This window comes from Monodelphis domestica, chromosome 1 (genome assembly GCF_027887165.1).
Source record: "Monodelphis domestica isolate mMonDom1 chromosome 1, mMonDom1.pri, whole genome shotgun sequence".
NCBI lineage: Eukaryota > Metazoa > Chordata > Mammalia > Didelphimorphia > Didelphidae > Monodelphis > Monodelphis domestica.
This window is the reverse complement of record NC_077227.1, coordinates 11,783,310-11,797,450: the sequence shown is the minus strand read 5'-3', so window position 1 is coordinate 11,797,450 and position 14,141 is coordinate 11,783,310. Positions and strand designations below refer to the sequence as shown.

The window sequence follows — 14,141 nt, the reverse complement described above, 5'->3', positions numbered from 1 at the left end:
GCCATTACATACTTTAAGGCCTATTATTCAGTCTGAAACTGGTAGTCTGAGATTCCCTTCAAGGTGCATTCTCAAGGAGACCAGGACAAGCTTGGGGTCCCCATCTTTCAAGCTAACTAAACTTGGGGTTGCTAGATCACAAATAAACATAGACTTTGGGGTCCCCCAGATTACAAAGTATCAGTTCTCTGAGATGAAATGGCAGAGCAGGTGCTGGTCTTCTTGGGTTTGGGGTTCCTGAGTGCTGCCAACACCAATGAAAGGAGCACCCATAACCCTAGGCACTGAAGCGTGAGAATTAACGGAGATGGAGCTATACCCAATGAGCCGCCTGCCACCTGCAGGGTTCTGCTCTCTAAGGCAACTTTTTAAGGGAGTTCTCTTTCTTTTGTGCATTTTCTGCAGATTGTTCTCTGTATTTTTGACCTAGTATTAGACGATGAGCTTCCTGCAGGGCAGCCAGGAGCAGGGGCTTAATCGATGCTGCTTGATTGACTGATGGAATTGTGAGAGAGTGAAGAAAAACCTGCAAACAGAGGCAATGGATGGAAGTTTGAAGAGCTGTCCATCAAGGAGCACTCCAGAGGACAATGTGACCCAGAGAAGGCAGTTAAAAGAAACACCCAAACTGCCGGAAAAATCTTTCTCCCGGCACTCGAAGGAGGAAGAACTGAGATCCTTTCCTTGTTGGTTACTGATTTTCTCTCTGCATTATCAAGAATTGACTCAAAAGATCCTTAAGCCACATCCCTCATCTTGGACTCTATAAGTTTACTACTCAATTTAGGATTTACTTAAGATCAGGGAAAGTCCTCACCGCTCTCTCCTATCCAATTTTCCTTTGCTTCCCCTTCCTTAAAATAAACCCTTGTTCCAACTTTAGAGAATGAATTATCTATCAGATATTCAGGCAACTTACTCAGACTGAGTCCCAGTTTGACTCCCACTGAAGAGACTACCTGAAGTGGGAGGGAGCCAGTCTGATTGCACCTTACCTCATTGGTCTCTAGGCTTGCCCAGACATCTTACATTGCCCTAACCCATCTAAAGAAACAACCACCTAATACAGAACACAAGCTCATGCATTCCCAAGGAGGGTGGCACTGGCAGCTGGCCCGGAAGGTTTCACAGCCTCTAGAGTTCTGTCCGGGGTGCAGAGCTGTCTGCACGTGTAGCCCCAGCCCCTGAGCTGAGCTCACAAGAGAATGAGTCCAAGGGCTGAAGTGGGCAGGGAGCATGTTCTGGAGGGGACAGCCTGGGCAACGGCACAGAGGTGGGAGATGGGAAGCCGGCTGTTTCCGTTCGGGTTTGGGAAGAGTAGGCCAAAGCTTCGTCCTTAACCTCAGGCTGGGCCAGTAGGCTCTGGGGCCCCTTCTATGGGTGCACCGGAGGCAAGATCGCCTGGGCTCATCCTCGCGCCCTTGCCCGCGCATGAGTAGTGCCTGGTTGGAGCCGGTAGGTCCTGGTCCCGCCCACCTCATCTCCTCCCGTACGGCAGGTGCTGCTTGGTAGGCGGGCGCTCTAGAGACAGGACTGAATGCCCGCTCCCTTGCGCCTGCGTAATGGAGACTGGAACCGGTTGGCCCTGCGTCCGGAAGTCACGCCCTGACCTGCGGAAGTTTCCAAGCTGCAGAGCCAAGCAGGCGCGATGCTCTCGCTGAGGAAGCGGCTGCGGTGGCGGCGGCCTTGGGGGCTCGGGGTCCCGGGGGTCGCCGCCTTGCTGGCGTGCGCGGCGGCCTGCGCCCTGGCGGAGCGGGCGCCCGCGTGCCGGGCGGCGGGGCTGAGCCCGTATTTCGGTACTAAGAGTCGCTACGAGGACGTGGCGAGGCCGGCGCCGGGGCCCGCGCCGGAGCTGGGGTCGTGCGTGCCGCTGCAGCTCGTGGCCGTGGTGCGCCACGGCACCCGCTACCCTACGGCTAAGCAGGTGGGCCGCCTGCGCTCGCTGCACGGACTGCTCTTGCGAACGGGACCGCCGGGGCCAGGGCTGGCGAGCGCGCTGGCGCGCTGGCCGCTGGCCTACGAAGACTGGATGGACGGGCAGCTGGTAGACAAGGGCAACCAAGACATGCGGCAGCTGGCCACCCGCCTAGCCACGCGCTTCCCCACGCTTCTCGGCCGTGCCGGCCCAGCCAGCGTGCGCTTCGTCACTAGTTCAAAGCCACGCTGCGTGGACAGCGCCTCCGCGTTCGCGCAGGGCCTCTGGGAGCAGCTGCACCCTGAGCGCCCGGCGCCCGATCCCGCAGGTACGGCCCCCGGGGCCCTTGGCCCTCCCCACCCCCACTCCTTTCCCGGTCTCTGTACATTCTGTCGAGCAGCATCCGGGCGGACCCGCCGAGATGAATGAACCTACCGCCCCTGCCAGGGTGGGATGGGGTTCCCCGAAGCCTCTGGGATCCTTCGGTCACACAGAACGGTCACAGTCACATACACGAAACAGCAAAGGATCTGGGGACAGTGTTCGAGCAAGCCCTGGCCAGGGAGGGAGGCCAATGCCTTTGGGGGTGGGGGGAGCCTGCATTGGAGAACCAGAACCGGGAGGCCTGTTCAGTCTCTTAAGAATCACTTGGTGACCTCGGGCTAGTTCTCTTATATGATTGGATCGGAAACTAGTTTGGAGAAAAGTGACCCAAGCAGAGATTGTCCCCATTTTGCCGGTGAGGATACTGAGGCTTAGAAAGGTTAATAGTGAGCTGTTGAGCGGTACTGATTGTAGATTTTGGATCCGGGATCGCATTCCAGTCCTAGTCCTTAATGAAGGTGGAACCTATCATCTCCCCTGCCTGGGGCCTCTATCCATACACAGCTAATACGTGCAGTTTTGTCTTCTATGACTTTGTCAGTGTTTCCTAAATTCTCTGAAAGATACTGATTCCAAGGCAGAAGAGCCAGAAGGGCTGGGCAGTGGGGGTTAAGTGACTTGCCCAGGGTCATACAGCTAGCAAGTGTCTAAGGCTAGATTTGAACCCAGGACCCTCCTGTGCCAGGTCTGACCATACTTCTATCCACTGAACCACCCAATTTCCCCCACACAGAGGATCTATTTAATGGACTTGTGATTAAGGGTCTTTCTGAATGATTGTGTTCCTCTTTATGCCAATTCTTACACACAAATCATCCTCTTTGCTTAAATGCCACAACTGTAATTGGGATCTGGTTACATGGTTTACAAACACTTTCCTTCACAGCAATCCTGAGCCCTACCTACTTTGGTTCCACACATTTATTAAATTAAGAAGCCTTACTTTGGACCACACACTGCACTAAGCATGGGGGCTACAGAGAAAAGAAAAAATAGGATCCCTCTTGGTTAATGATTCCTCCTGTTGGAATGGTGGAGATAAGCACAGATAACTGAACTCGGGAGGTAGTATAAACACAGGGTAACCCTGCAGGGTGTTGGGGATCCAAAGAAAGGGCCGTGGTGCGTGGAGCTCTCCTGAGGAGCTTTCATTCGGTTGGGAGCATATCCTTTGCCCTCAGATGGGAGGAGAGAGTGCTGCTGCTGGGGGTATGAGAGAAGTGTGGGCCAGAAGAGCAGGATCCTGAGAGGGAGAGGAGGAAGGACTAGATCCTAGGCATGGAAGAGAGCCTGTACTAAGCCAGGGAAAGGGGAAATGGAGGGCCACACCTGGACATGGCTAACGCACCTGCCAAGAGAAAGGTGAATAAATGTGGGAAAGTATATGGGAGCCAGACGGGAGTAGCTGAATGGAAGGCTGAGAAGTCTAGAGAAGGGTTCACCTCATTTTGCAGATGTGTATACTGTCACAGTGTCTCAAGCTACACCATCCAAGGAGAGGAGCTGGGACAGAAACCCAGGTCTCCTGTTTCCCAGGTTGAACGCCTTTATCATTGTGCTTGAACTGAGACTCCTGACTTGGTTAATGCTGTGCCACCTCCCTCCTCTCTCCTGAGATGCCATTCCTACTTGAGGCTATTCTTTCCGTGTTTTCTGAATACTTTGGCAATGAACAGGATTCATCCCTTAGCTTGGCTTATCAGCCACATTCCACCTTTAGGCTCTGCTGCTTTTATTGGCTGAAAGAAGTCTCAAGGGAGGATAATGTCTTATCATGCTGTTCAAATGTTTGGTCCTCCACCCTGCAGATCAAAAAGCCATGATGGCCTTGAAAAACTGCCCCATTTTTGTTTCAGAGGTGTGAGTGGTGGTTGCACTTGGCTAGCTTAGTAGGTTAAAGTACTATGAAACCAGGGTCATGGGTTCAACCTTCTATTGTCGAGTCTTGTCCTTTCTTCCTTTTTTCTCTTCTGCATCCTTTCTCTTCTCTCAGAGCCACCTCACTGGTGCAGGTCCATATCCCCTGATACCTAGACTCCTGCCATTTTCTGATTGTTCTCTGCCTCAGTAGGCTCCCCCACTGCTGTCCCATTCACTTAGCTGTCCAAGTGTAAGAAAATTGAAGGAATTAATGGGATAATTGTGGGAATTGAGTGATTCACACTGACTCCATCTAATAAATCGGTTCTAGAGCTAGCTCAGTTCCCTAGCTATTCAATTACGGGTCTAGTCTAAATTCTGTCCTATGGGAAAAGTTTATTTAATTGTGAGAATTGAGGGAAAACCTTAATGCATTGTTCGAACGTGTCTCTGCATGGCTGGGAAACACCTAGACCTGCTGTTTAGAGACCCATAAACAGTCAGTCTAAGATTGTCGTAAAGAGTTTTCTCACAGTTGTACATGTCAGCCGTTCCATGTTTCTTACCGGGAAACTGACCCTTGCTGATCAGTCGGTTGTTTCCATGTTCATTTGATTGTTGGGGGACATTGGGACGCCTTTTCTTCTGATTTCAGGGAATTCTGCCTGTTTGCTCTTACCCTCCCAACTTGGAAAGTTCCTAATCATTCCTCCAATTAGAAATCAGATCACCTAATCGTGTATGTCCTGTTAATTGTTTGCTTTTAATGCATAAAAACCCGTCTCCCTATCTAGGTCCAGTGCCAAGCTGAAGACGTCTAGTCCCTCCTGGTGGCTGGCACTGCTTAATAAATCAGTATACACAGAAGCTCCAACTTTCTGTTTCTTCCATTATCTCCCTAAACTGTAGGTCTGGCTGTTGCACCCCTATTCCCTCTTGCTTCCAAGGCTTTTAAACCCTTCCACAACATATTAATATATTACCAAAGTGAAGTCCTTATTCCTTACTTAAAGGAGATCACAGACAGGTGCCATTCATTAGTGCTGCCGCTCCACTTCCAAGCCAGCCCCCCAGAAACCCTGGCTCAAGGAGCCCCAGGAGCCAAGCTCTGAACCCCTGGGTCGGTGCCCCATTACCCTTCACCACTATCTTTCTGGCTACTCCAGGCATCCCCTCCATTTTCCTCCCATTCTCGGCATGAGAACACCTCATACAGCCATTGCCTTTCAAAAGCATATGAACCCCTGTTGAGAGTGGAGTGAGTGCTAGACTTGTGTTCAAATCCTGTTACAGACAAGTAAACCTTTGTTTAAGGGCCTCCCATGTGCCAGGCACTGTGCTGAGTATTGGGGGTATAAGAAAGGCAAAAGGCCCCTGTTCTGAAGGAGCTTCCACTTTCATGGAAGAGATGGCAGGAAAACAGCCATGAACAGAGATGGTGACCTGAGGAGAGGCGGTATAGTGGGGATCTGGGAAGGAAAGGCCTCCAAAAGGTGGGATCTTACTGAGTATTGAAAGAAGTGACAGCCTCAGCCCCTAGATAAAGGGCACAGCCTGGGAAGAGCCCCACAGGGGCAGATGGAGTGCTGTTGGTCCAAGAAAAGCAAGGGCCTCGCTTCCATTTCTGTATGGCTTTCAGGCCAGTTTTCTCTTCATTTCCCACCTTGCTGTTCTTCTTTTCCATCATGCCTTCTGGCCTGGTACATCTTCTCTTAGACTTCATCCCCTCCCCTCACTTCCCTCTTCCATTAGATGGCAACTTCCCCAAGGACAAGGACTGTCTTATGTCTGTCCCCAGCACTTAGCACAATGCCTGGAACATAGTAGGCACTTGATACATTTTGGTTGTATTATAGTTACATTTTTGGTAAGTCCAGGAGGGTCATTTCAGTTGAATGATCAGGTCACAAGCCAGGCTTCTGGGAGTTAATGTGAGAAGAAAGGAAGTGGAGGCACTGCAATCCTTCCCAAGGAGTTTAGCTGTGGAGGAGAAGGGAGCCAGGAGAGAGTGGTGGTCAGATCCAGAGGTTTGTTTTTATTGTTTTTAAGGTTGGAAGAGACATAGATGTGTTGTGGATAGCAGAGAAGCAGCCAGGAGATAGACATTGCTCTTTTGTGAGGGAACGACAGAGGACAAAATGGAATGGGGTCTGGGTGATGGAGAGAGTTGGCCTTGGCAAGAAGGGGGAAAGAGTGAGTTCTCATCAGAGGGCCTCAGACTTTTGGGTGAAATACCCAGGCCTTTAGCTGGCTGGGGGTGGGGAGGGCATGGAAGACATGAGGAGAGATGACAAGGTTTGGTGGGGAGTGAGATGGCAAACGGAGGAGGGAGCTGCCATAGAATTTCTATGTGACTGATCAAGTCCCTCACACCAATTGCCTGGCCCTTACTGCTCTTCTGCCTTGGAACTGATACGTAGTGTCAATTCTAAGGGTTTGTTTTGTTTTAAAGATTTGTATGTAAGTATCTGTGTTAGCTGTTGAGAGAACACACTAGTGCACTCCAGAAATAATTGCTCTTTTCTCTGCCTTTAGTATCAGATTAATAAATAAGTCATAATGATTCCAAATGGAGAGAGAGTTAAGATACCTGTCTTTCTTCAGCTCCTCCATCATCAGTAAATATTTAATCCAGAAATTTAAATGAATAGGTTATTGGCTTTCCTCGTCAAACTCTGAAACTAAGTATTGTTTTATTGATGCTTCTCAAATGATTATTTTAAAATGTCAGTACTTTGCTGTAAGACTTGCCTTTCTTATTTTCTCTTTCAGATATGGAGTGGGGACCACCTAGGGTAAATGATAAACTAATGAGGTTCTTTGATCATTGTGAAAAGTTCCTAGTGGAGGTGGAAAAGAATGATTCAGCTCTTTATCATGTAGAAGCCTTCAAAAATGGACCAGAAATGCAGAAAATTATAAAGAAAGTTGCAGCTATTTTGCAGGTGCCAGCAAGTGATTTAAATGCAGGTAAGGTGCTTATTTATATTTATATTTTAAATAGCAAATACTGTCACTCTCCTGGAATGGGCAAAGAAGCTTGCAGGGCTAAGTTTTTTTTTTTTTTAAAGTCTGTATTTCCCTATCTCCTCTAGTCTGGAAGTTCCAGAGCTACTCACTGATTATCACAGGAGCTGGTCTAGTCTTACCCCCAGCCCATCACTATATTAATTGAACTACTGAATTTCATACCAGTCCCATTAGTATAATCCTCTCTAGGTCAGAACTCCAGGGGGTGATTCAGGATTGATCTTCTTAAAGAAGTAAGCATACATTGTACTTGAAGATTTCAGATTTAGACCATCTGCCCAAGTGTGCCCTCTAAGGCCTTTCTAAAATGACTGGAGTCTGGAAGAGGGATGGGAGGAAACTAGTTTTGTCTCTGAGATACAAATGAATTTTCCACCACAATGATTTGGCCCTCAGTGGATTAATGCTTATCAGTTCAAACCCTTTAATTTGGAATTTGTTAAAAGGATAGAATTTTAGATCTACTAAGCAGAAGGTGCACAAAAACTTAAAGAAGGAATCTTTTTGCCCTCGAGAAAATAAAATATTTTGTAGTCCCTTTGATGAGGCACTCATTTGCACATCAGTGATAAGACTTTTAACAGCCTGGGAAATTTCCTAAGGACCTAGCACTCCTCTTTGATTTAAAAAATAAAAACAAACAAAAAACCCTTACCTTCTATCTTAGAATCAATACTGTATATGGGTTCTAAGGCCAAAGAGTGGTAAGGGCTAGGCAATAGGAGTTAAGTGACTTGCCCAGGATCACCCAGCCAGGAAGTGTCTGAGGCCAACTTGAACACAGGACCTCCCATCTATCTCCAGGCCTGACTCTCAATCCACCTCACATCCAGGACCCCTTTTTGTTAGCATTTGCCTGCTTCCTGTGCTTATGATGTCTTGTAGTTATACTGTACCTTTTTTCCCAGGTGCCATCCATCCTTACCACCAGCACCTCCTAATCCTGCACATTACAATTTTGAGACCTCCCTCTCTTTATTCCCAGGCCTCTTGCCCTGCCCTTCTGTTAAATTTTGTACTCTTCTAAGACTTCAGGAGCTTCCTTAATTTCCTTGGAATTTATGCTGAGGTTGGTGGTTTGGGAAAAGTCATTAGTGTGTGAGCTGCTATTTCTTATTCTGAAGGAGTGTTAAGTCAGGATTTTTCAGAAGCAGGACTTGAATTCATGACTTTCTGACTTTCTATCTGCTACACTATTCTGGCTGTGTGACACTGGGCACGTCAATCTCTTAGTGCCTCGGGCATCTCTCTGAGGTTATAAATTACAGAATGGGTGCCAGCCAGCTTTAGTTGAGGGGATTCCTTCACTGGAATTTCTCTATACCGATGAAATCATCACAGTGCTCAGAATGAACAAAACCCTTTAGTACCATTATGCATTATATGCTGCAGACCTGTGGTCTCATTGGATTGGGGAATCCCTCCAGTGCAATAGTTAATTAAAGTACTGTTTCTCCATTAAAGTAATGCTCCAGGACCTCCCTCAGTGTGGAAGCAGGCTGGGATTCTCAAAGCCTTTGTCAGGATGGTGTGGACCAGCCCTTTGAGGACTTCCCAGTTGAGAAACAGAAATCCTGACCCTAGGACAGTCTATGACCAGCCTAACCAAGTTGGGTCACCAAGAGATGAGTTCTTTTGGCCACAGCAACTTGTGAAATCATTAGTTCAAGCACTAGGCTCTCTGGGACTAGAGGTAACATCTCGAATATAAAAGGGCATTGTCTGATAATGCCATAGCATTGGCAGAATTCTTCCAACTACAGGGGTTTCGAACTCTACCTGTAGTGCTCCTGAACCGTGGTAGAGTGGGATTGAGAAATATTGAAGAAAATAAAAACGAATCTAGAGGTTAATATGTTGTTTCCCAAGATGATATATCTCCACATGTTGGATCCTTATGCACAATTCAGTGACTTTGTTTATATTTGACACCATGGAGGTACAATAGCTTTGTGTTTCCAGGAAGAAGCACTGTTTGCCCTGTCAAAACGTAGAGATACCACCCCTGTCCCCAGTACAACTTTTTGAAAAAGTGATCAAAGCTTAACCACTGGTTAAAGCAATTCTGAGATAATCATCTCACACTTATCAGATGGGCTAAAATGACAAAAGGGCCTAATGACAAATGTTAGAGGCGATGTGGGGGAAAAAAAAGGAGACACCAGTACACTATTAGTGGAGCTGTGAGTTGATTCAGCCATTTTGGAAAGCAATTTGAAATTAAAACTTAGGGAGTTATAAAGAGTGTATATCCTTACTATGTTTCCCAGAGAGATTGGAGGGAAAGGAAGAGAACTTACATGTTCCAAAATATTTATAGCAGTTCTCTTTGTGGTGACAAAAATGGAAACTGAGGGGATGCCCATCAGATGGGGAATCGCTGAAGAAGTTGTGATTTATGCTTGTGAAGGATTACTATTTAAAAACAAACACAAACATGTGATGGATTACTATTATGCCATAAGAAACAATGAACAGACTAATTTGAAATAACCTTGAAAAGAACTACATGGGATAATGAACAGCAAAATAGAGTAGAGCCTTAAGAACGTTGTACACAGCTACAGATATAATACTTGAAGAATAACTTGTAAATGTCACCTCCAGAGAATGACCTGAAAAATAGGAACATGAAAGACATAATTTGCATCTATATATCTTGTCTCCTGGATGATACCTTTTATGATGTGGGGACTGGAGGGAGGGCTGAGATACTTGTAAATAAATTCTGTTAATTAAAAAAAAAGCTTAACCATTATATAGGAATCAAAATACTGCAAATATATTGAAAGTACAATAGCTTTGTTGAATAGATTGATTGCTATGTGGTGAGAAAGAACTTCCTACCCAGAGTTTTTCCTTTAAAAATCATAGGAAAGCGGCATTAATGTAAACTCTAGCCTTGTATGTGGAGAGATCTTTACTATCTAGAATTCTATGTTGTCACTGTGTTCTTTAAATAGGATTCCACCTGTATCTATGACTACCCCAATATAAATATGAAAATGGACTTTATTTGGGAGAAAGGAACATTTTAACTAAAACAGATCACATTTAAGAACTGATGCTTATCTGTAAAGTGCTATAAAGTTTATTAAGTGCTTTGATACCTCCTTTGAGGTTGAATTTAATACAGTGCTAACTGGACAAATAAAAACCTTTTTTTTTTTTAAACCCTTACCTTCCATCTTGGAGTCAATACTGTGTATTGGCTCCAAGGCAGAAGAGTGGTAAGGTCTAGGCAATGGGGGTCAAGTGACTTGCCCAGGGTCGCACAGCTAGGAAGTGGCTGAGGCCGGATTTGAACCTAGGACCTCCCGTCTCTAGGCCTGGTTCTCAATCCACTGAGCTACCCAACTGTCCCCAAAAACCTTTTTTTGTATGAAGAAATACCTGAAATGATTCTATATCTTCACAGGTTGGAGATTTCTAGAACTCAAAATCAGTCTTAAAAATGATAAAGGGAATTGGTTTACTTTGGTTTACTCTTCAAATGAAGAGGATGTTGGTAACTATGCATGAAATGAAACTTGTTGGGATATATGATAGATGAAAATGGCCTTTAGATCCTCCTAGGATCCTCTTTAAGATGAGGATCCTCAGTAGAATAGACTAGGGGTAAATGACCCCAGCAAGCTAGCGTTTGATAAACCCAAAGATCCCAGCTTTTGGAACAAGGACTCAGTATTTGACAAAAGCTGTTGGGAAAATTGGAAAACAGTATGGAAAAAACGTAAGTTTAGATCAACATCTTACACCCTATACCAAGATAAATTCAAAATGGGTAAATGACCTAAATATAAAGAATGAAATCATAAATAAATTAGGCAAACATAGAATAGTATACCTGTCAGATCTATGGGAAAGGAAGGAATTTAAGACTAAGCAAGAGATAGAGAACATTACAAAATGTAAAATGAATTATTTTGATTATTTTAAATGAAAAAGATTTTATACAAACAAAACCAATGCAATTAAAATTAGAAGGGAAGCAACAAACTAGGGAAACAATTTTTGTAATAAAACTCTGACACTGGTCTAATTTCCCATTTATAAGGAACTAAGTAAAATGTACAAGAAATCAAGCCATTCCCAACTGACAAATGGTCAAAGGATGCAAATAGGCAGTTTTTGGATGAAGAAATCAAAACTATCAATAATCACATGAAGAAGTGTTCTAAATCCCTCCTGATTAGAGAAATGCAAATCAAAACAACCTAGCAGAGTGGCCAATATGACAGTAAAGGAAAATAATGTTGGCGAAGTTGTGGCAAAATTGGAACACTAATACACTGTTGGTGGAGGTGTGAATGGATCCAGCCATTCTGGAAGAGTTTTTGGAACTATTCCCAAAGGGCATTAAAAGATTGTCTGCCTTTTGATCTAGCCATACCACTACTAGGTTTGTACCCCAAAGAGATAATAAGGAAAAAGACTTGTACAAGAATATTCATAGCTGTGCTCTTTGTGGTGGCAAAAAAATTGGAAAATGGGGGGGTGTCCATCAATTGGGGAATGGATGAACAAATTGTGGTGTCTGTTGGTGATGGTCGATTGTGCTATGAGGAACGATGAACTGCTTGGTTTCCATACAAGCTGGAAAGACCTTCATGAACTGATACAGAGTGAAATGAGCAGAATCAGGAGAACATTGTTCACAGAGACTGAAACATTGTGGGACAATCAAATGTAAATCTACTTTGCTACTGATATCAATGCAATGATGCAGGACAGTCCTGAGGGACTTATAAGAAGGAATGCTATCCATATTGAGAGAAAGAACTGTAGGAATATAAATGCAGAAGGAAAACATTTGATTTTCACTTGTGGGGTTTTGGGTTTTAGTATAAAAATTATTAATATGGAAATAGATATTGAGTGATAGTACATGTATAACCCAGTGGAATTGCTTGTCGTCTCCTGGGGGGGTGGGGTAACATGAATTATGTAACCATGGAAAAATACTTAAATTAAAAATAAAATAAATAAAGATGAGGATTCTGAGGTCCAGATAATGCAGTTTACCCAGATACAGTGGGATTCTGCCATAATTTTGATAGCATAGATTTGTATATATTGCTACTTAAATTATACTTTTCCATAATATAATCACATACAAGAAAAAATATAGCACAATCTGTTAACCCAAGTGTTGCTCTTTTTCCTCCTAAACTATATATTACATATTCGTTATTGCTAATTAAATAAATTGTCAGTAGAGCAACCATTTAGAGACAAATGAAAAATAAGCTAGACTGGAGTGTAAATCTTTAGTATTGTAACTTAGTAATATAATACCAAGTAATCAAATTTTATTACTTTGATTCCTGATGACTCTTCACCATTTTCTTAATCACCCCTGCTTCTCCTTATCTTGGTAGTTATATTTGATCCCTTTTCCCTTCTCTTTCCTCTGTTCTTCCCATCTCTAACTGTGAGAACTTAGCAGGTCTGACATCTTTGAAATATCCATTTTTGCAGATAACATCTTGATTCAGGCTCCTAACTAAATTTCATCTGTCTCCATTTCACCCTCTTTCATTCCCCCCTTCCCCATCCCCTCTCCTTCCTATATATAATGCAATATAAAGCAATAAAATATTAGCTAAATTGAACTTTAATTGTTTTTAGCCTTGACTTTGACCCTTATTTTGATTTTTCATTTGTTAGAAAAGAAAGGTCTTACTTTAGTGCAACTTACAGAATCATAGAATTTCAGGATTGGAAGGAATTTTAGTGATCAAGTTCAGTCCTTCTATTTTACAAAGGATGATTGACATTCTGCTGGGGGTTTTTTAATAGCAGAAAATCATGACTCAAAATTTTGCTTCCTTTCACCAGATTTAATTCAAGTTGCCTTTTTTTCCTGCTCATTTGACTTGGCTATTAGAGACATTCAGTCTCCCTGGTGTGATGTCTTTGACACAGAAGATGCTAAGGTAAGTGTTACTTTTGTGCAACTTTTAAAGTGAGACTTTTTGGGAAAGCATTTTGTGGTGTTGGCAACATTGGACCCCAGTGTTATGGTAAAGAGACCTGTGTATTTCTCCTTCTTGTAAAAATAATAAATGGAGAGCTACATAAATAGATGGAAAACTCACCAATACGGGTTCAAAACTGTTCAGATAGATGTAATCAAAAGTATTCTCAGTGATGAAGTGAAGCTCAAATGTGAACTTCCCTTCAGGGCCAAGCACAAGGATGCTAAAGAGACTCTTCTTATAAAAATAAAATGTTTATTGAAATATATAAGGACAAAAAGGACTTTTAATTCTAAGGGATTCTAAATCCACACAAATAAACTCCCTGGTTCCACAAGGAACTTGTGTTTTTCTTCTCATGTGTTTCCCAGGCTACACTAATCCTCCCTGATCTGACTAACCCAAATTTATACTATCTAAATAAAAACTACCACTATTATCCTTGTACTTCTTAACTTTACCTTCAAGTTATAAAATAGCAAAGACCAGCTGGTGGAGTCTCAAAAAGTATCATGTTAGATTCAGAGTCCAAACCAAAGACCAGATTTTTCTTTGGTCTTCTCAGAGTTAAACAATCTATGAAAACCACAATAGATAGTCAATAGTGTTTCCCAAGTTGGGAAAGGAAAACACTGAGCTCCTTCAGGTCTTTCCCTCAGACCGAGAGAGACAAAGATGTTACCTCCTCCAGCCCTTAGAGAGAGCCCTGAGAGTGTGTCTCTGCCAATTGCTGGAGAGAGGAACTGACACAGAAAATGAGTATAACTGTCAACATCTGGAATTAACATGATCTCTCAGCTCTGCTTCAAACTACAGTTCTTTTTCAAGCAGCCACTTCTTATCCCTAAACTAATAAAACAATACTTCTTTTCTAATATCATCCTTACATCTTCTACCAGATACTGAGTAGGTGTCCTAAATAGAAGTTAGGATGAATATTAATATGTGACTTACTCTTCACTTTAAGATAA

The 14,141-nt window shown here is 43.7% G+C and overlaps 1 protein-coding gene across 1 annotated transcript in view; it reads left to right on the top strand.

Moving 5' to 3' along the window:
• The first annotated feature begins 1,605 nt into the window (after positions 1–1,605).
• The window catches only part of MINPP1 (multiple inositol-polyphosphate phosphatase 1), a 35,484-nt gene continuing 22,948 nt past the window's right edge, over positions 1,606–14,141 (top strand). Inside the window, exons 1-3 of the mRNA XM_001374281.4 lie at positions 1,606–2,243; positions 6,932–7,129; positions 13,031–13,128. Of these exons, the coding sequence (XP_001374318.2) occupies positions 1,649–2,243; positions 6,932–7,129; positions 13,031–13,128 (891 nt within the window). The 5' untranslated portion in view covers positions 1,606–1,648. The remainder of the gene's footprint in view (positions 2,244–6,931; positions 7,130–13,030; positions 13,129–14,141) is intronic.